The 22,037-nt window shown below is 47.7% G+C and overlaps 2 protein-coding genes across 2 annotated transcripts; both read right to left on the reverse strand.

Moving 5' to 3' along the window:
* Positions 1-1,650: 1,650 nt before the first annotated feature.
* On the reverse strand, positions 1,651-5,534 carry LOC117702971 (putative testis-specific Y-encoded-like protein 3). Its single transcript, XM_034494268.2, has one exon. The coding sequence runs from the start codon at positions 5,099-5,101 to the stop codon at positions 4,097-4,099; it is 1,005 nt and encodes a 334-aa protein (XP_034350159.1). The 5' UTR covers positions 5,102-5,534; the 3' UTR covers positions 1,651-4,096.
* Positions 5,535-8,179: 2,645 nt separating this feature from the next.
* Plagl2 (PLAG1 like zinc finger 2) lies at positions 8,180-21,956 on the reverse strand. Its single transcript, XM_034495030.3, has 3 exons — positions 21,816-21,956; positions 16,316-16,688; positions 8,180-13,169 (listed from the first exon to the last, which is right to left on the reverse strand). Exons 2-3 carry the CDS (start codon positions 16,573-16,575, stop codon positions 11,939-11,941), a joined length of 1,491 nt encoding a protein of 496 aa, XP_034350921.1. The 5' UTR covers positions 16,576-16,688; positions 21,816-21,956; the 3' UTR covers positions 8,180-11,938.
* Positions 21,957-22,037: the final 81 nt, after the last annotated feature.

Below are 22,037 nucleotides of genomic sequence, written 5' to 3' on the forward strand. Positions count from 1 at the left end.
AACCAGACTGTGCAATAGGTAAAGCACCTGTTTCACGTTAGTGCCGCCGCTAACTGAGGGCACAGTGCTGCTAAGCCCAAACTTAGGAAGGAGTCAGAGTAGCCCAACCAGCAAGCACAAGTCAGGCAAGTCCTATTGGGTGCTGGTCCCTACAATGCTGCCAATTCTCCTGCAAACAGCAAGGACAGATTTGGGGCATAAAAGAGCAACCCAGCCAGGCAGTAGTGGCGCATGCCTTTGATCCTAGGCAGAAGCTGGCAGATCTATGAGTTCGAGGCCAGCTTGGTTTACAGGGAAAGTTCTAGGATAGCCAGGGATACATAGAGAAACCCTGTCTTCAAAAACCAGAGGGGGTGGGGGAGGCCCAGATGGTAGAAGCAAAGCCAGATGCTGGTGCCAAAGTTCACGTTGTTCTTGGGGAATTTACATTGTACTTGGGAGCGGGGAGAATGGCTGTGGGACCCGTGGAGGCTTCTGAGAAAGAGCTACAGACTGCAGTGGCAGATAAGGCCAACTGAAGAAACTGGGAGCTGGAGTAGCACTGGCCTCTCCTTGCTTGCTGCCCTGTGGGCCAGTCTTTCTTCTGAGCCGTATCTCCCTGTCATACACAGAATAAAGCTTTGGTCTGGCACTCCCACTGTTTTCAACTTACCCACCCAGCCCTAAGCATCTCCAGGAGGCAGACATCATGTGTTCAACACACTGCATTTTTCATATGTCTGTGTTTGTACTTACAGCTTGCCCGGCCAGAAAGTCCCTTCTCCAGACTCACATGTTTGGGGTTTTTGTTGGTGGTGGTGATTTTTTGGGGTTTTGGGTTTTGTTGTTGTTGTTGTTGTTGGGTTTTGTTGGTGGTGGTGGTGGTGGTGGTTTTTCGAGACAGGGTTTCTCTGTGTAACCCTGGCTGTCCTGGAACTCACTCTGTAGACCAGGCTGGCCTCGAACTCGGAAATCTTCCTGCCTCTGCCTTCCCAAGTGCTGGGATTAAAGGCATGCACCACCATTGCGGGCTTCACATGTTATTTTTATTTATTTGCATTGCTGGGATGGAACCAGGGCCTCACACAAGCTAGATTACTAAGTGCTCTGGTTGAGCTCCATCCCCTGCCAGAACACTGCTTGTTAACCTTTTGCCTACTCCTCAAAGGTCATCTTGAGGCCAGGCATGGTGGGGCATGCTATAATGCCAGCACTTGGGAGGCAGAGGCAGGCAGATCCCTGTAAGCTTGAGGCCAGCCTGGTCTATATTAACCAGTCCCAGGCAAGCCAAGGCTACATAATGAGACACTGTCTCAAAAATTCAAACAGGCCAACCTCAGAATTCTTCAGAAATGGAATTCTCAGAAATGGAAGAAAAGTCTTCCATTTCCTGTCAGCCTCAGCCGGGTGAGCTGCTAGCCACTCTGGACTGAATTATGGCCTCTGTTTGGAGTGAGCATTACGTCCCAGTGTGGCCTCTTGTCCTGGTAATTTCTAGGAGTGACTTTTCACTTGCATGTGTGGGATGACAAATTGTATAGTCACCCCTCATCACCCCACCCCTCCCCACCCAACTGCAATCCTTTGGGCAAGAGCTGTGCCCTGTTCTTTATCTTGTCAGAACCTCACACAGCACTCTAGCATCCCGATAAGGTCACTCGTCCATGCTGATAATTGGGAGATGTTGAGTTTAGTGAACCATGGGAGCAAAGCAGCAGGGGGCTGGGTCTCTGTCCTCCTGATTCATGGAAGTGAGGGAAGAAAGAAGACAGGAAAATATTGCAGAGTTAGGTGTAGTAAAGAGAAAATTTCCAAGGTGGGGGCAGGAAAGGCTTTCAAAGAAATAATAGTTGAGACTTGAATAAATGGAAGGACCCAGACTTGTATCTGAAGGAGAATTCCAGAAAGAGGAAAAGCAAGTGCAAAAATCCATCTCAGGAATGACAAGGGGCTGTGTGTGTGTGTGTGTGTGTGTGTGTGTGTGTGTGTGTGTGTGTTTAAGGGGAAGAAATCATTGAGCTGAGAGAAGGTGTGGGGAGCCCACAAGGACCAGCAAAGGCAGGGCTTGGTTACTTGTGATAAGGGTTGGGAGGTTCCTTTGCTTGCCTGCTTGTGAACAGAGGCTTTTGGAAGAGGAAATAATATGACCTAAATTATTTTTCCGCCAGATCAGAAGGTTTTTATTCTTTATCATAAATGTAGGAGATAAACCCTCTTCTGTGACTGCACAAAGTCACCTGGGAATACTTCTCCATTTAGAAACAGGTCAGTTGTAATATGGTCCAGGAAGTCCAGTAGCATCCAGACCATCCATTTCAGGGTCTCCTCTGGGAGTTACTCTCATAGTACACAGTAACAATACCCAGCCTTAAGTCCTGCAAAATCACAGGATTCAAACTCTGTTTGTAAGATAAAATTATTGTGCCAGGCCACAACTTAGTAACAACAGTAAATAGTCACACTTGTCCAAGCGGTACAGAGCAGTTGTAAGGTGCAAAGCTACCTTATAAATGTCCTCAACTAAACACAAGCAGGCCTGTACGCTCAGTTTTTCAGTAAAGGCAGAGAAGTTGATGATGTGTGGGTCTTACTCAACAGGCGCTAAATGGAAAATATGTTAATTTCCTGCCCATACAAGCTAATTACTGCACCAGAAAAGAGCCAAGATGTGGCAATATTATGTTTCTCTTCTAATTTACAAAATATATTGGTGAATCAAAAGAAAGCGAGCCAGCAAAGACTGAAGGTTCTCCATGTCCATTATTTTATGCCTCTGTGTCCTAGGGAGAAGAAAGCAAGGCCTTTCATGAGATAGACAACCTGGAAGGGACTCGGAGGGGCAGGGACCCTTGTTATCTATAGGAACCCACAAGAGGTAGGGGGGCAGAGGAGGAGGGGAGACTAAAGTTTCTTTAAAAGAACACAGTGTAAAATGATGTGATTAACTGCCCTGGCCCGACACGGTACACTCTAGATAGTCTAAGCCTTGCTAGAGAAATCAGAGCAAGGGGATGGGGCCAGAGAGCACTGTCTTCCTCGCTGGAGACAGGCAGATTCAAGAAAGGATCTCCTTAGCTATTTGAAAAAAAAAAAATAGCATCTTCAGTTATTTGTTTCAGAATTGTCCCATTCAAAACCATGCCAGTGGAAACAGGCCCCACGGCCAGAGGCCTCCCTTCTCCAGGACCCATGTGGCAGCTTAAAAACAGGTAGGTGTGGGAGAAGCTGACAAGAATTCTGGGTTCTGTGTGGGTCTAGGAATGAGGCTTCTTAAAGGAGTCCCCTATCCTTGCTTATACCTTGAACATACACCCAGCCTGAAAAAATCTCCATGGTATCAGGAGCGCTCACTACACTGACAGGTGACACTTACAGACCTGAAAGCAGGCAACGGGGATGATGGTAGACAAGGTAGAACTCCTCAAAAAGGCAATGGCCAGGCGTGGGTAGGGTACAACACAGGTCTTCACAAGCCAACAGCAGGCTATGAGAGGGACATACATAGGACGAGAAGAGAAGTATGATCAGGAATAGTGTACTGCCCACTGCTTCCGGTGTGGGCCTCACCCATGTCTCATCACCTGGCTGTCCAGGTTGCAGATCCTCAATAGTCCAGGTGGTAGGAGCCGCTCTGTCTGTGGTCTTGGAGCCATGGGATATCCAAGTCTGGTTGACCACCAGGACCAAATGCACCTACTTCATCTTAGGTGACACACTTCAGTTTGGGACAATCAACGCTTGACAAGCACAGCATAGTTGATGCCTAGTTTTGAAGAGCTAGGCCTCCAACAGGAACTAGTCCTTGTGAAGCCTTGTTGGTAATGATGTCAAGTGAGTGAAAGGCCATGTTTTACATGTGGGTACAGGCCATACCCATGATGACAGTACAAATCCATAGCATTGGGTGCCTGCTCTAAGTACAGTGGTGTATGAGAATCCCATGATGCCGACATAGAACAGCATGAAGATCACAGCCTTGGCTCAGAGTCCACCAAACATGCTGAGGAGTCAGAATTCACAGAAGAGAAAGCAGACAGCAGAGCACTGGCCTAGACATAGGTAGGTTGACAGGCAGAGAGCTAGAGTCGTATGTAATCACCAAGCATCTGAGCAGAACTTAGCCAGACTGGAACCCATAGGGCCTTGGCAGAGCCTCCGCTGGCCGTCTTGCAAGGCTTCGTCTAGCTCTGTAGGGCCTTTGCCCCAGCAAGTAGTATTGCAACGGGTTGGGCCACAGGTCATCTTTAATGATCTGGGCCACCCTGTCAGCTTCTAGGAGGTTGTGCTGTGAAAACCAGCTGAAGAAGCTTCGAACGGTGTCCCGGTTCCTGTGCACCAAGGCTGGAGGCTCCTGGCCTCGGTGCCAGCGGATGCGAGTAGCAATGGACACCACGCGGCCTGAGGACCTGCACTCGTACTCCTTCACTATCACCTCGTTTCGGAAGTAAGGGTTGTTCCCAAATAGGAACTTGAACTTGCAACCTGTTCTGGTGTGCCTGAGCTCCCTCACCTCCAAATTCATCAGGTAGCCAAGCATGTCTTCATCCCTAGGGCTGATCATAGCTGATAGCTGTGGGTGGTTCAGGAAGGCAGTGACCCAAAAGCCTGGAATATTTTGGATGATGAAGCTCCTACGGGCCAGGTGCAACCGACGCATCCTCCCAAACCTGCGTACCAGCTGGAGGTGGGCCCCGTCAGCCTGGGCACTCATGGCCTCTAACTCCCATTGGATGGCCTCTAGAGGGTCCACAATGAGAGCCCCTAGGTCCAGAGGCCTCAGGCTCACCTGGGCCTCTGCGACCCACTCCAGCTTCTCCCCTACCTCCGCAGGCTTCTCCGCGGCTACGGAGTCTTCCTCAGTCGTCACTTCCTCAGCCTTCCCTTTGGTCCCTACCCCAGTACCAGAGCCCTTGTCGCAGCCATCCGGGTTCAGAACGCAGGAGGCAGGTTTCTCTTCAGTGTTTTCTGAGGAAGACAGTGAGGTTCCGGGGCTGGCTGCAGGGTCGCAGGGCCTAGGCGTCCCAGCTCCAGGGACACTGGACCGGGCCAGGAGTGCATCCCACTCTTGTATGAGCGGCGGGCACACGGCCGGCTCCAGAACCCCGATCCCCTCGCTCGCCATCACCTGCTGAGTCTCTTGCTTCAGTGGCCAGAAGAGCAGCCCGCAGGATTGTGGTTTGTCGCGGTAGTGAGATGCCGGCGGCGGCAGGCAGGGTCTCCTCTCTGGGGCGAGCTCCGCCCCTTGCACCCCCCTGCCGGATGTGACTTGCTAGGGTCCCTCCACTGCAGGGGACGGGAAAATGAGACCAACCGTGTCAAACAGAACTGGTTCCAGGTTAATAGGGCAGGTGATGAAAACCTGCAGGGCTGTTATAGACTAGGAAAAGGGCAGGCATTAAGAGTCAGGCACAATTGGCAGACGTGGTTGTAATACTGCATCACAGCCAGCAACACAACACGGGAGGACTGTTTTCCTTCCCTGGCTCTTTGCAGCTTTAGGGCTGGCAGATAGGACACTTGCAGTCTTGCACAGGATGTATTATTCTGGCACAGACAGAGGGCTTACCAGATGCAAAGTGAGAACTAAAGATAAGTGTAACTGTCAGGCAACGAAGCTGCTGGAAAGGCACTTGGATCCGAGGCCAGGAAAGATCTAAAATGGCTGCAAACCATGTAGTAATTGTCAACAACCTGGGCTCTACAGGAGCTGGATTCTCCTAGACTATTGTTGATTGAAACTTGCTTCACCTGGCCCAGATTCAAGGGCTCCCTTTTGCTCACTGCCAGCCATTTCATAAAGATGAACGTTGAAGGATGTTGGCTGGTGATGTTCCACACCTTTAATCCCAGCATGCAGAGGCAGAGGGGCAGAGGGAGAGAGATCTCTGAGTTCCAGGACAGCCAGGACTACAGAGAAACGAAATCTTGAAAAACCAAAACAAACTACTACATACGAAGCGAGGTCCTGACTCAAATTAAACAAAAAAATCCCAAAAGAGGTGACACAGCACTCGAGAAGGGGGATGGATGGTAGCAGGGTGAGTGGATGATATGTATCTTTCCGAGTTCAAGGCCACACTGCTCAACATATTGGTCATCAACCAGACACAACTGGGAAAAAGAGAACCCAACTGAGGAATTGTCTCCATCATCTTGATCTGTGGGGCACTTTCATGATTGCTAATTGATTAGGATGGCACAGCCATTACGGGTAGTACCATCCCTTGTCAGGTGGTTCTGGGCTGTGTAACAAAGGTAGCTGAGCGCTGTGAGGAGCAGAGGAAGCCTTCATGGAATGTTTATTACTGATAAGCACCAAAGCCTCAGACCTATAGGAACTGCCACTGGTCCTGGGTAGGAATGCTAGTAAGTGCACAGAAAGCATTAATTGCAGCCTGTACCCCCCAGATGTTTACAACTTGAGACCTGAGACTGCTTGCCCAGAGAGACCTCCTACCAACACTAACAGTTCCTTCTCACACTGCACATAATAAAATGCATGGAGGTTCCCATTGCTGCAGTTGGCTTGGCTTCAGCAGAGGGAGCACCACCGTAATCCCAGTTTTTCATGCACACATCTGTCCTTTCTTCATTCTCATTTCCTTGTCCAGTTTCCAGGACCAAGTCCTCAATGATAAACTGTAACCTGTACTATGAAATAAACCCTTTCATTACCAGGCTGGTTTTGGTCACTTTTAACAAAGCAGAGCTGGGCGGTGGTGGCGCACACCTTTAATCCTAGCACTTGGGAGGCAGAGGCAGGCGGATTTCTGAGTTGGAGGCCAGCCTGGTCTACAGAGTGAGTTCCAGGACAGCCAGGGTTACAGAGAAACCCTGTCTTGAAAAACCAAAAAAAAAAAAAAAAAAAACCCAAACAAACAAAAACAAACAAACAAACAAAACAAAGCAAAGTAGGACAGGGACACTTAAAAAAAAAAAAAAGAGGTACTCTAGTCAGGGGCTGTGTCTGAGATAGCCTAAGCACCTGGATGGACTGTCCCTCCACTCCAAAATCCAAGCGTGGCTGCATTCCTGTGGTCTCAGCCCCCAAACTTGTGGTGTAGGTCAGTATCTGGAATGCCTATCTACCTAAACCTTCTTCCATAAAGCCTTCTGCCTCTTTCTCATCAAGACACCACAGCTCCCTCGTCTGAAACACCTAGACCTCCCCTAGGACATACAGCATCTAGAGGATAAAGTAGGAAACCACAGCTGGGATACTGACCCACTGTGGTGGACACTTGTCAAGAGGGAGGCTGAGATAAAGTATCAGCCCTCTGCCTTTGTGTACCAAACACCTGCACACTGATTCTTTTTAGCCCCATAGTTTCTAGAGCTAGGCTCCCTAGTAACCATTTGGCTTTGACACTGGCTCCAATCTCCTAGATGGGAAAATCTCAGTACAAAGGGTGGGGCCTGGGATGACAATAATTTGTTAAGAGACAGGCCAAGCAATAGTTTCAGGTGAGCCTACATCAGCCTGGAAGCACTACCCAGTGTTTAAACACAGATTTGTAAAGCTGGGTCCTAGCCATCAAAATGTGTACGGCTTGGGGAACCTGACAAGGGTACTCTTCCTGTCAGAACTGCATGAAGAAGACATCTCGAGTCACCACCCACCCCAAGACACTGAAGGAGAGCCTTTGTAGGGCCTGAGAACAGTCACAACCAGACAAAAGAGGGCAAAGAACCAAGCATGCTGAGATTAAGCACATTTGAGCCTCTGCATCAAAACACGTGTGGAAACTGGACAACTTCTGCCATTTTCAGTTACATAACACATCAGTGTTTAAAGCCTGTTTGATCTGGGTTTTCTTTTCTTTTTAAAAGATTTATTTATTTATGTATTCACCATTGCCCTCCTCAGACACACCAGAAGAGGGTATCAGACCCCATTGCAGATGGTTGTGGGTCACCATGTGGTTGCTGGGAACTGAACTCAGGACCTCTGAAAGAGCAGTCAGTGCTCTTAACCACTGAGCCATCTCTCCAGCCCTGATCTGGGTTTTCTGACCTTCACATCCAATATTAATTGACACAATGAAGGCACTTACCTCAAAGACACTCAGTTAAGATCCACTCACTGTCTGCCCTATTATCACTTCAGATGCTAAAGATGACTACAGAGTCCCATCCTTCACAATTTCTGGCTCACCCCAACCAACCCTTCCCAAATAAACAGGTTCAAAACTGCAAAGCACATCATTCAGAAGTTTTTAATAAACAACTTCATTATAAAAACTTTTTTTTTGAAAATTAATTCTGTAAAACATTGAAAAAAATCTACTTTAACAAAGATATGCCCTGTGCATTTTCTAATGGCACTTATATTTTACAATTAAAAACCTTGTTTTATATAAAGCCAAAAATACTCCAAGAGGTTATTCACTGTGTTTACAAAGTGCTAGAAGGTTTTTGTCTTGTATTTTTTTTCTTTCTTTAAATAATCTGGCATTAAGAAAGAGTGGCTCTAGCGCTTCAACCAACTGGGAATGAGGGAGGGTGTGAAGTAGTGTTCAGGATTCTAGTGCCAACATGCAGAGGTGTCATGGGAGGACTGGTGAAGGACACCAAGTAACATCTGAAGCAAGTTGATAGAACAACTCCACACAGTCCAAGGTTACACAGCGAACACCCATTCCACACCACAGACCCCACTCTCCAGTGGTCAAAGTCACAGCCACTTCCTTCCACAGCAGGTTCAGAGCTCCAGGAGAGGCCAGGGTGAAGTCACAGAGAAATCTGGACTTTTCTGGCCAACACCTACCTAAGGCAAAGTTTCTTATTACATAAATATCCTTGTTAAAAAGCAAAATATTGATCCTGTATAATACAACCTGTTTTTTTTTTTTTTTTTTCCTGTTTTTTTGTCTTTTTAATCGTGGAGAAGGGATAGAGAAAACAGCTACCAAAAAGGGAAGGGGAAACTTAAAAGGCTACAAGGGAGGTTTAGGGGATTTCAACTTGGGACAATATCTACGAGCAAAAAGCAATCACACCTGCTTCCCAGATTTGCATTAACAAAACACCATGTAAAGTTGGGGAAAGACACGCTGGTGCACCCTTCCCTGCCTCTCACCTGTTTAAGATGGTGCTAGGATCCTCTGAGCCGACACCTGGGCATGTTAGTCTCTGGCCACAGGACAGTCCTCAACTCTGACAAGCTGCTGTGCAGGCTGAGAGGTGCTGTCCCCTTGCAGTCAGTCCATTGCTGACAAGCTCAAGGACATGGCAAGGAAAGGGACACCATTCTTCTCTGGTCCCTGATTGGTCTGTGCCACATGCCATGGCTCCTGTCCTGGGCATATGCCCCTCTGGCTCTCTTGGCCTCATAAGGGGTAAATGAATTTGGGCACCAAGTACAGAGTAAAATTATTCCTATCCTTTTAACAACTGGCCAAAAACGCTCTTTTGGATGGTAGGTTGGGGAAAGGTTTAAGAAGCTGCAGGGTGGTTTGTGGTCCAAAAATTGAAGGCAGATAACCAGCAAAGTTCACAGTGACAGGAAAAGTCCTTAGAGTGAAGACACTGAGAAAAGTGGAAAAGCAGGAAGGATAAGAAAAGATGAGGAAAGATTAGAGGTGGGAACAAGGCCCCATTAAAAGATCTACAATAGGTGCTCTGCTCTCCTGTGAGCATCACAGGAAGGATAAGCTCAGGAGGACAGGTCTTCTCAAACAGCCCAGAACACTATTATTCTGTGGTTGGAGGCTACTGGCTTCTGAAAACTGAGGCTATAGGGAGGGTGGTAGGAAGGGCAGAAGGGGGCCTGGGTCTAGTGAAGACCAAACACAAGGAGAATGGCAGTAGTGAGTGCCACTTGGATTCTCACATGCCATTTCCTGTAATACGAGTCCCAACAACATGCATAGCATGCAGGAGATGGTTGCGTACCAAGGTAGACGCTTTTAAAAATAAACCTTAATTAGTCCCTGGGACTCATTGAAACTAATCTTTAGAAGCAAATCACATAGTCTGATTCCAATCCTGTCAGACATATTTATATCCAGTTGTTTTTTTTTTTTAAAAAAAGGTATTCCAAGCTACCTTGCTTAAATCAAAACATGCTCATTCACTCCACATTGCTTCCATACAAGGGCCAGGGAGCTAAACTGAAGGCTTTCACCTCAAACACGAAGTACTGGCCAGGGCTGAAGCAGGAGTCCAGGTCTTGGACCTGCACAGTTCCCAACAATAAACTGAAGTGAATCTAGACAGAAGGGAGGGGCAGGGAAGAACTGGTGGGAGATTGAGGCAGTTCCTAGGTAGTCTGTCCTGAAACCCTAGTGGAGAAGCCAGCAAAAGGCACCACTAACACAGGTGCCCAGGTTGCTGGCTACATCTGTAGGAGTTAACAGTAAAGAGGTAGAAGTGTGTTTCTGAATCAGAGAGGTGTCTCAAAAGGTCCCACAATGGTGGTCCCTGAGCTGCCTCCCTTCCATGCATGGGAAAAACCCATACAGAACCGAGATGAAATGGGTTAGGAATTGTTCAGCTGCTTCTGGGCAAGGGCTGTGCTGTCTACGGCAGGGAGCTCCAAGTCAGCAGAAGAACTAGTAATTTCTTGCAAGAAACATTGCTAGATACTAGGAGCAACTGAGGGGACCATGATGGGTGGGAGGTCCTCAATGGAGAGCAAAGACAACAATGCACCATGCCCAGAGTCCATGGGGACTGCAAAGCAGAGAAGGGGGAAAGGGACAGTGGGTAAGAACATTTTGGTATGAGAGGCAACAATGATTTGATAGATTAGGACTCAACTATCTGCCCAATCCTAACTTTCTAGAAACTCTTCTTTCAACAGTTCCATTATGTCCTGGAAAAGGACAAGCAGAAGGAAAATAAACAAAGGGCTTATCCCTCTCCTCTGCTATCCAGCCCAAAGCCCAGAACCCCTCCTTCCAAGACAAATAACAGCTCATGATGTCCAGGGTGGGGTTAGGGACTGAGGAAATGGTGGATATGGGATGCCTTTCATTTCTTCCCCTCTCCAGTTCAGGAGGACGAAGGTGTCATGATGTACTTGGAGAAAACCCAAATTGCAGACCTGTGAGAAAGCTGCTCCAATCTTCTTGCCTATCTCCTGTGGACACTGCCATGGAAGGCAGGAATAGAAGCAGTCATGGAAGATGGCAGAAACTGAAGCAGTCCAAAGTCAGTTTATTTCCCCACGGGGGAAAAATGTGACCTCAAGTGAAGAGAAGTCAGCAAGACCCGACTCCGCCTTGTAAACAGGGCTCCAGTTAACACCAGGTACCAAGTGGTTCAGGCTGGTGGCAACTGAAATGGACTGGTGGGAATGGATTCACGGTGTGTAAACAGTGTTCACTGCAATCACTCTAAGGCTAACAGTGTGGCGAGGGAGGTGAAATGGTGTGTCGGAGGTGAATGTGTAAACGGTACCGTTGCTGGACAACACTGACTGAAGTGGAGCTGTGGGTAGAGTGGGGTGGGATGGCTGAGAATAGAGGCCTTCTTTCCTGCCTGGTAGCTGGAAGCAGGTGAGAGTCAAGAGACCCTTCACAGCAGGGACTCAACAGCCAACTGCTGGAGGGTCTGCAGGTTGGGACCAGAAGGCGGGCTTCTTAGGCTATTTCTCTTGAGGTCATATAAGGTGAAACCCTCTATCTCCAAGAGGCTTCCCCTTCTCCAGACTGAAGGTGTTTCTGACGCTTTGGAGAGGCAGAGGGCTAAATATAGCTCCCAGTTCAAATCAAAAAATAAAAGTAAAAATACCTGAAAGTCCTATGATAGATTGTTCACGGGGCTGGGTTTAAGGATCCCTCTAGATTGATCCTGGAGCCTGAACCCCCAAACCAAGTGCTCCATATAGACACTAGAATTTTCTTTTTGAACCCAGCTCTGAAAGCTCAGCTGCCTTCACGGGGGAGATGGACGGGGTGGGTACTTAGGCTCCCTGGCAGAAGCAAAAAACTGAGTTGGGGGACCTTCATGGGGGCTATTGGAATGCTTGGTGGAAACGAGGCAGGGTGGTGGTACTCAGGCCAGAGGTGAAGACAGGAGGCAAGGAGTGCAGAGGCCCAAAGTTCAGGGGTCCCCCAGCTCCAGCGGAATCTTGAGGCTGACCCTGCAAAGTGGTGAGCAAAGGCTGTGCCTCAGCTTGGGAGTAGCCCATGACCAAGCTTCCCGTGGCCCCTGGTGGGTTACATGGGGGTAGGTTGAGCGGAAGAAAGCCCAGTAAGTGGGAGAAGTCCACATTAGCAGCGCAGAGGGCCTCAGAGAGGTTGGCGGGACTCTTGGTGAGCAGTGCTTCATCTAGGAGGGCTGCAGCTGCCGCCGGCTGAGGTGAGGCGGGCTGAGGTTCAGCCGATGAGAGAGACAGGCTTCCAGGAAGCTCTGCCAGAAAACTATCCACCTCCACTTTGGGCAGTTTGTCGGGCAAGTATGAGGTAGATCCAAGCTGGTATTTTGGAGGGAGCTGAGCTGAGGAGGAGATAGGAGAAGATTCCAGAGGATAACTCATACCCATGGGCAGTGTGTTGTGCACTAGGGAGTGTGGCATGCCCGCACTGGGCATGGTAGGGATGTGGGCACCATACATACCCATGGGCAACATGCCAGGAAAGGCCTTGGCCCCCATCACGTCCCGAGAGGCCATGCAAAGCACAGGGCTCAGCTCTTCTTTTACACTGACTGTAGAGCTGCAGCTGAGTAAGCCTAACATATCCACTGGCTCTGTCTTGATCTTGAGCAGTTCCTGTGAGTGGCTCTTCTTGACATGGCGTGTCAGGTGATCCTTGCGGCCAAACCTCTGGGCACAGTACTGACACAGGAAGTCCTTACGACCTGTGTGCACCACTAGGTGCCGTCGAACATCCTTCCGAGTATAAAACCGCCGGTCACAGTGGTCACAGGGGTGCTTCTTCTCCTTAGCACCTCCTGCTACCCGGCGTGAGTGAGCCTTCAGGTGCTCCAACAGGGCCTGGGTACTCTCAAAGGTTTGCAGGCATACCTTGCAGCTGAGATCACCACTGCTGGCAGCATGCATGGCCAGGTGGCGACGGTATCCCAGCTTTGTATTATAATTCTTACCACACTCAGAGCAGTGGAGGGCCTCTTTGTTGGGGTCATGGGTCTGCAAGTGGTTCCGCAGATGGTCCTTTCGGTGAAACATCTTGTCACAGTACATGCACTGGTGGGGTTTCTGGGCTGAATGGGTGGCCATGTGCCTGTGAGTAGGGATGTAAGATGAAGAGAAAGCTGAAAGAGAGGATGTTCAAATGGGCTACCTAGACAACTAGGTGTCTATTAACAGGAAACTACGTATGACATCTTCAATAAACCAATGCAACAGAATCCTATATTAATGATATTTTACCAGTATCCCTTTAAAAATCATATATGTACTGTTATTCTTGGCAGCACTGGTCTTTTTTTTTTTAAAAAAGACTTCTTTATGTATGAGTACACTGTAGCTGTCTTTAGACACACCAGAACAGGGTATCAGATCCCATTACAGATGGTTGTGAGCCACCATGTGGTTGTGGGGAATTGAACTCATGACCTCTGGAAGAACAGTCAGTGCTCTTAACCCCTGAGCCATCTCTCCAGCCCAGCACTGGTCTTAATAGCAAAAAAATTATGAACCATCTAAATGTACTAATAGGAACTGTTACAGAATTGCTAAGTCTATAATATGACTCCAGTATTTAAAAGCTGAGCTTTATATGAGCCTTCAAAGAATAAGCTTCTTAGAGACATAAAGAGAAAAAGGAATAGTACACAAAGAATGGTATTCTCTACATAAAAATATATTTGCTTTTGTGTACTTACAAATAAGAACCTGACATCACTGAAAACTTGAGGGGGTGGGGCAGAACTGAACAGCTTATTAATGGACTTGATGGAAAACTTTCATTATAAGCCTCTTAATACCCTTTGAATTCTGAGTCATGTGCAGTGCATGATTTCATCTTCAAAAGTTTACATGTAATTTTTTTTTAAATGATACAATAAAAGGAAAAGTGAAATACAAAATATATGTAAACTTCCTGATCTGGAACAAGTTCCCAAGATATACAAGGCCAAGTCAAAAAGGAAGTTCAATGGTGCATGTAATACAATCCCCTTTGAAAACCAAAAGGAGAATACACATTTGAATGTCTACAGGATTCACAAGAAATGAATCCACCTTTGGGAGAGGAACAGCAGTGCTGAGTGTGAGGACAATCCATCTTTCACTGCAGACCCATTTGTATGATTTTAATTGCTTAGTTCCTACTGTCCCTTAGCTTACATGTTCCTGTTTGGTTGGAAAGCAGCTGAAAGCCCAGGAACTAGCTTCATATCTCTGTATACATTCAGAATCAACTCACCAAGACTTTAAGGCCCACTATTTGCCCAGCTGTGGGTGAGTTGTTACTAACCTTGTTCTCTAGTTAAGGGCAGGAAGCATCAGGTAGCCCTACCCATCAGTCAGTCAGTGGCAGAGGCTGTATTTAAACACTGACCCTCTTGAGACAATCCATCATAGCTGTATTTAGTACCCCATGACCTTTTCTAATCACCTTGTGTTACGTGTATTCATGTTTATGAGGGTTACTGTCAACCTCCTGGGACATGCCAACAGGATGGCATGTGAAAGGTGGTACTAAAGAACCCCATCTGTTTTCTTCACTTCGCAGGTAAAAAAAAAAAATAAGGCCCAAATAAGTTCAGAAACTAAACAAAGATCACAAGTAAATTCTGTCAGGGCTCTTGCCTCTTGGACCAGGAATTTTCTGGCAGCTTCCAACTGGTACTCAGACTACTACTAAGAAAGTCTAAGAGGATGTCCCTGACCAGGATCCTCCAAGACATAGAAGCACACACAATCACCTCATTCCTATGTTCACACAACTGTCCTGAGGGATATCCTGGCCTCTATATAACCCGATGCCTAGCTTGGTTCCTTCCTATAAGCTGTTTTTCAGATGAGGAACTGGGGTTCTTTCTGTGGTCATCTCATTTTATTTACATGTTTACTGTCTGTCTCCACTATTGAGAAAGTATACTCAAAGTTTTTACCTGTGTGTAAAAACAAACAATAGCACCCTCATCTTTGTTTTGTTTTTTGTTTTTTTGAGACAGGGTTTCTCTGTGTAGCCCTGGCTGTCCTGGAACTCACTCTGTAGACCAGGCTGGCCTCGAACTCAGAAATCCACCTGCCTCTGCCTCCCAAGTGCTGGGATTAAAGGCGTGCGCCACCACTGCCCGGCCACCCTCATCTTTCTTGCTCACTATTCTGTCCCTAGCAATGAGCACTGTGCCTGGTACATAGCAGGAGATTAATATAAAAGAGAGATAAATGGCTAGATGCACCAGGTTAGTCTACCTTATTTGATCAGGGCAAGCGGGTTCCTGTACAGGAAAGGCAGGGGATCAGGTCCTTTCCCTAGCAAAGCTGCTCTTATCTGCCTTAACAAGGGCTTTCACATTCTCTTTCACTTTAAGTAAGGGTTCTTAGGCTTACAAATTTCAGGAAAGGAGCTGCCCCTCAGAACAGCAGGGACTCTACAGAGACAGAAGCAATCATCTGATTAGCAGGCTGAGTCAACAGAAGTAGCACTGTGGGACCAACAAATTCTGTGATCCTGGCTAAGGCAGGAGAGCCATAGCTTTAAAATGGACAGACTGGACCAGATCTCCTTTTTTCCCCTAACTTCTGGCTAAGATTCTGATAATCTGCCTGACAGGAATAGAAAAAGCTGTACTGAAAAAAGTTCAGTCTAATTTGTTCATAGCTAGTTTATACTATACTCATCAGATTCCAGTGTCTCAATAAAAATGCCACCATTATTTGAGAGAATGAGGCAGGAGCTTTTAGAATTCTAGGCTAATTTGGGCCACACAAGAACTCCTGTTTCAAAACAGACAAACACTGTTTTTGTTTGCTTGCTGTTTAAAAAAATTTATTACATTTGTGTGTACATACATGTGTTTAAGGCCAGAGGGCAACGTGCAGAAGTCAGTTCTCTCCTTCCACCATGTAGATCCCAGGGTCTGACCTTGGACTGTCAGGCTTCGAAGCAAGCATCCCTACCCACTTAGCCAGCTCATTAGGCCCTGGGTGTTTTTGGTTTTGTTTTTAAAAGTCTCACTCTGTAACCCAAGCTAGCTTTAAATTCATGTGATTCCTCTGCCTCAGCCTTGTGTAGGATTACAGGCATGAGCTTCCATATCCGGCTAAACACTATTATTATTATTTAGTGAGTGACTTCAAATGGTTAGAGTTCACAGTATACTTACAGAACAACTTTACCATTCACTCTCAGTGGAGTCTGGTTGTGAGCTCCGGGAACCTGGGGACTGAAACAGGAATGGGAGTGTCACCTACCTATACAGCTTGTACTTGGAGGCAAAAGCCTTGCCACAGTGCAGCTGAGGACAGCTATATGGTCTCTGCTCCGGATGGGGAAGGCTATGAGGCCTTAGTTTCTCCCCATTTGAGAATGGTGTCCCCGAGATTTCACATTGGCACTTCACTTGACTCTCTGCCTCCCGGCCCCGAGGCCTGGGAACTAATTTCCAGCCCACTTCCTCCTCCTGCTTTGCATCTTGAATCCAGGGAGGGACGCTGGTGAAAAATGTGGTCATGGCAAGGCTAATGGCAAAAGGCCATGTTATTCAGAAAGCCTCCCCATCAGTTCACATGGGCTCTCTGCTCGGTCACAGCCTCCAACGCAGCCTTCAAAAAACAGTCTCTTCACCTGAAACATCAGAGCAGCTGGTGTTAGGAAGCCCTGTACCAAGAGAACACAAGCTCTGCTACCAGACAGCTCCCAAGCCTATACCCAGCCCTCTCCTCCCACTTAGAAGTGGTGTGACTTTCCAACAAGCACTTGCGTCCCTGACCTGCTTCCTTACTTACAAAACAAACACTACTTCTAAAAGTAATGATATCTGGAGGCCAATGCAGCCATGCAATAAAGCTGCCAAGGGTACTTGCTTGGTGCTTACCAGGGCTCAGCGGGTGTTATTACTAGTAACTCTAGGCTAGAAGAGACAAGGTAATTTGAGGAACTAAAGCTCAAAATACTACACTTTCTCTTCACTTTTATATTCTTTCCACAAAGCCCAGGTAGCTTTCCTCCTCCTCCTCCTCCTCCTCCTCCTCCTGCTCCTGCTCCTCCTCCTCCTCCTCCTCCTCCTCCTCCTCCTCCTCCTCCTCCTCCTCCTCCTCCTCACCATAGCTCCTTATCTGCTTTCTACTATTCCCTCCACCAGAAGCACTAAAGGAACAATAACGTATCCAAAAGGCAACAGAGAGAGCCCTTTACTAGGAAATTCAGACCGGAAAGCCAGGCCCTGTCCCACATGTATTCCTTAGCAGAACACTGACAACGTGAGGTTCTTTCTGGGAAAGTGACAGCAGTCTCCCAGAATTTTCCCTAAATTTGTGCTGGTCCCACCCTGACCTCTACCACTTTTTTGGATCCTTTGTTCTCCAGGCCCAGCTTTACCAAAGGCACAGTTGTTTGTTTTGTTTTAAACCACAAAAACTCAAAGTGCTGAGTGGTCATCCTACAGACTCTGAGGGCACAGAGATACTTTTCTACTAGAGAGAGATTCTTGGATTTGAATTTAAGTCTTTTTCATCTGATGATTATTCTCTAAGGGCTTGTACTGCATTTATTTCACTTCCATTACCTAACATCAAGAGAAGGAATCTCAACTTTCTTTTAGATGAGTAAACTACTCATTAAACTTGAGTTGATTCTTGGGGGCCTAACTTACATACCCAGAAGTACTAGTTTAAACTGGGTTCATCACTCTCCAGTGAAAAGAGCCAAAACAAAGTCTGACCCTTCCTCTTGTTGGCAAAAGTGGTGTGGTAAGGAGAGGAAGACAGCAACTACTCCTTCCTGACAATAATTCAGAGACGACAACCTCATATTCAGATATGAGGCTTTTTCATGTGAAGAGAGCAATGATGGTCTATCTGGGAATCAGCTACAAGAATCTGGGGAGAGCTTCAACTGCACAAACTAGCTGTAGGCCATGGAATGCTTGCTCAGCTAATTAGCACCTGCTGCTCACAGAGACCATTCATCCAACAGACTGGCCATGAACGAGATGATAGTATCAGCGGGTTCATGCCCCAGAGAGCTTTGCTCATCATAACATGAGCTATATCCTGTTCAGGAACCATTCCTTTTGTTGAAGAAACACTGCAATGTAATATGACAAACATTTCCCCATCACAAGTAGGGATTTGCCTAGAAAGATCCACACAAATCATGTACTAGGAAGGGCAAGAAATCACTAAAAACTAGACTCACTTGAGCCTTTTAGTTATGCTGGTACATCTACCTGCTCCCTACACACCTCAAAGGCCTCTGGTGGCTGGCTTTCATTGTTCAAATTCCCCCATTCTATGCAAGGGTGGAATTACCTGTTTATAATAACAGCGATTAGTATATACCTTGGAACTGGGTAGATAGACTGAGCTCTGAGTATGCAGTCTAGTTTAGAGAGAATTTCTCCTACCTTCAAAAAGCCAAATTCTGCTCCAATTTCATATCTGAATAACGCATCTCAGCCTCTGGAAGTTGGGAATGGTGGCTAGAGGAAATCAAGTCACATAACTCTGGTTGATGCAAAAGGGGAGCCTAACTCTGGAAATTCCGCACAAACTAAGAAAGAGAATGGTACATCCCCACCTCCCACACGTCCACCTCATCTGTTCTGTTGAACATGCACAAACAAGACACAGCAGTTTAGCATGCTGCTACTGAAAGAGTGAGTAATGGGCTTCTAGGAAACAGGCTGCTAGTGGCTAAGAAGAGGTCATGAGGATGCAGACAGAACCAGACAAGGAAGATGGGCACCATGTGCTCTTCATCAGCATTAATGAGGCTGCGGCTTTAAAAGAAAAGAACCACCACCACCTTCCTCCTACTCTCCTTGGCCTCTGAAAAAGCACGGCAAGATCCTTACCTACAATCAGTGGCCAGCAAGCTGCTAAGCAGACACAGTTGCTGGCGTTACCTAGGAACCTTTTGGGGATCTAGTGTCACTTTGTGTCCTTTTTCTGCATACTTCTTTGATCCAGAAAACCTCCTGGATTTGACTCATACAATCAAACCTATTCCTTCAGACTTCTTGTCAAAACTGTGAAAAGAATTTTGCTTCTCTTTCAAAGCTGTTCTTCTGGTCTCACACTCTAACCGTAGCTATGGAGAAGCTGACAGAACCTGTTTCCATAAAACAAACACAATCCCTCCCAGTTACTGGTATAACTCGGTGTATTTTCAGCCCAAGAGTCTTCTGGCATCTGATCTGAAGGGGGAGGCAGCACGGAAAGAACCTTGGACTTGCTATCAGAAGAGCCACCACTCATTGGCTATGAAACCACAGGCAGGTTACTTCATTTCTCTGAATCTCACTCTTCTCAATTTCTAAACGAGATTCATCCTCTTAACTTGTAAAAGGTACCGTTGAGAGTGACATAAAACGTGAACACAGGGAACCCATGAGGGCCACATCTCTGCTGCCACTCTTCACAGTGCTAAGTATAACTTCTTTCTCCCTCTTAGTGTTACTTCTCATGCCTCAAAGTCAGTTTCCTTCCCTTCCCAACATCTCAGAACTCAGCCTTCCTCTTTTCCCTCACTGCTAACCCTCAGTACTAACACAAGCCCTTTACCTCCTGGGCCAGAGTTTTCTTTTGCCAGGATCATCATTTTCCTACACCCTCTTCTACCATAGCTCCATACCCAAAGTAAAAGTGCTTGCTCAATACATCATATGGCCTTTGGAAGCTCCTGTCTGTTGTCTGTAGTGCTGTGATGTAGGCTGCCCTCTGATGAAACTATAGTTTTTATGGTGTTACATCATCTCTATAGAAACTGCGTTCTTTCTCCATTATTAGCCTGTTTCCTCATCCGTAAAGCTAAAAATACTTACCTCACAGTCTGGTTGTAAGGATTATTTTAGTCAGGTATGCAAAAGCTAGGCAATGGGTTTGGCCTACTCAAAGTACTCAGCAAAAGAAAGCTATCATCTTGGTCTTTGTACTGAGTTGTATGTTCACACCTTCTGCTACCACAGTCCAGTTTTCCCAGCTCTCCCCATCAAATACTGTTAAGCTAGGTGACCCACTCTGCAGCAAAGAAAGGGTTAATCTCTGAGTGTTCTTAACTAAAGAGACCCACAGAGGATTAACAGCTCCACTTCAGTGACTACCCTAAAATAGCTTTTATCCCTCCTGCCCAAGAGCTACTTGGGGATCTGAAGAACTCAATTCAACACCTGCCTAGGAGGAACACACCCAGAAAGGTTCTTGGAGGTGGAATCTACCCTCAAAAGAACTTAAAATAGCAACTGGGAAATTATAAATAGCATTAAAGGGGAAAAGAAAACAAAACAGGTCTTGACCTGGGCAACAGAAACAAATCCAAAGGCATACTAGTTGGCTGGAAAACAGCAAGAAGGAAAGTAGGAATGGGAAGAGCTGCCCACTGCCCAAGGCCAGCACACCAACACTCCGGAATGGTGGGAGAATTAAATTACAGGGAGGCCTGAGAGTCTCAATGACTTGCATCATTCCAAGAAACATCAAACAGGATTAACAGGGGTAGGATTTACTCTCCGGCTGGTAGTTATTCTGTCAGTGTAGATGGGCCTCTTTGGAGTCCCTTTGATTCCCTATTTCCCCAGATTCCCGATGCCTCCCACCCCTGGGGAGGCCTTGAGCAAATGGCTGCAACTCACTCCAGCCTCATTTTCACCAACCACCCCTCCCCAACTTAGCAGCCTTTCCCTCAGGAGGAGAAGGTTAGAAACCCAAGGCCAGACTTATCACAGTCCCAGGCTGACAGGTGGAAAAACACACAAGTCAGGAGTCGGTATGCTTGCAGGTAAAAGCACCAACTTCCAACAGCAGTCAGGAACACCGCCCGCCCCTCCACCCCCCTCCCAATCTGTCCCAAGCTGGACTGAAGCATGGGGCTGAAGTTGTAGGAAAACAGTCTGGCTCTTAGGCCAGCAGACAGACCACCCTATTTTGTGATGTGAAATGTTAAATTCTCCCCACAACTGGAAGGTGGAAGCGGAGTGGAGTGGAGAGGAGAGACGGGAATTCAGTAAGTCTAAAAAGTCTAATAGGATCGGGGTGGGGAAGAGCAAGCATGCACGGTAAAGAATTACGAGCACATTACTTGGGTCTCTAAGAGACCACCATGGGAAAGAGGGCTCCACAGCGAGTTCTCTGAATTTCAAAAGGGTGTAGAAATGAGACCCTCCCGAAGGAAAATGCCTAAAGTTTCCACAGAATGATCACTGATAAGGGAACTTCAGGTAGGGCTTTATTTGAGGTTCTTCAGCCCGAGGTACTGCAGAAAAGCCTGAAAGCAGGTTTATGAAAGTCTGGAAAACGAAAGAGCTTAGAGCCGACTGTTTGGAGCAGGAAAAGGAAGGTTATGTGGGTCGGGGTAGGCGTGTCCGAGGGTGGGAGCAGGTGCAGCTTATCTATGCCCCCCAGACCGCGATCCCCGGGAAGGTTAGCTGCGTGTTATCTGGGTCTCCAGGGAGTCGGGGGGTCCTGACTAGGGGACCCTCAGGCTGAGTTTCCAGGTCTAGGAATGGAGGGAGCCTGAAAGGCTTGTTCCGGTCCCCTGGGCACAAGTCTGAGGACCAGGGAACGTTTTCGTCACCACGGGGCCTATCCGGGGCCCGGCTAGCGTAGAGGGGGCCCCCAGTCAGGGGTGTGGGCGACCGCGCTGGGCGGCCCGAAGTGAGGGACGCCGCCACTCCGAGTGCCGGGCGTGTGGGCGCTGCGCGACGGCCTCCCGCCCCGCTCCCCACCATCCCCCAGGACCCTCGCCGGCACTCACTGCGCTCGGGACCCCGCGCTGCGGGCCGGGCCGCGCTCGGGCTCCGCCAGGCCCGCTCAGGCCCCGGTAGTGGCGGCGGTCGGGCCATTGTGCGGTGCATTGTGGGAGCCGCGCGAGCGGGCGCTCGGGTCGTGGAGGGGGCGGTGCCGCGGGCTCTCTATGGTCCCGCCCGCCCGAGGGCTAGAGAGGCCCAGCCGGCGCGCGGGCGGCGCGCGGGGAGTG

The sequence above is a fragment of the Arvicanthis niloticus genome, chromosome 2, assembly GCF_011762505.2.
Source record: "Arvicanthis niloticus isolate mArvNil1 chromosome 2, mArvNil1.pat.X, whole genome shotgun sequence".
NCBI lineage: Eukaryota > Metazoa > Chordata > Mammalia > Rodentia > Muridae > Arvicanthis > Arvicanthis niloticus.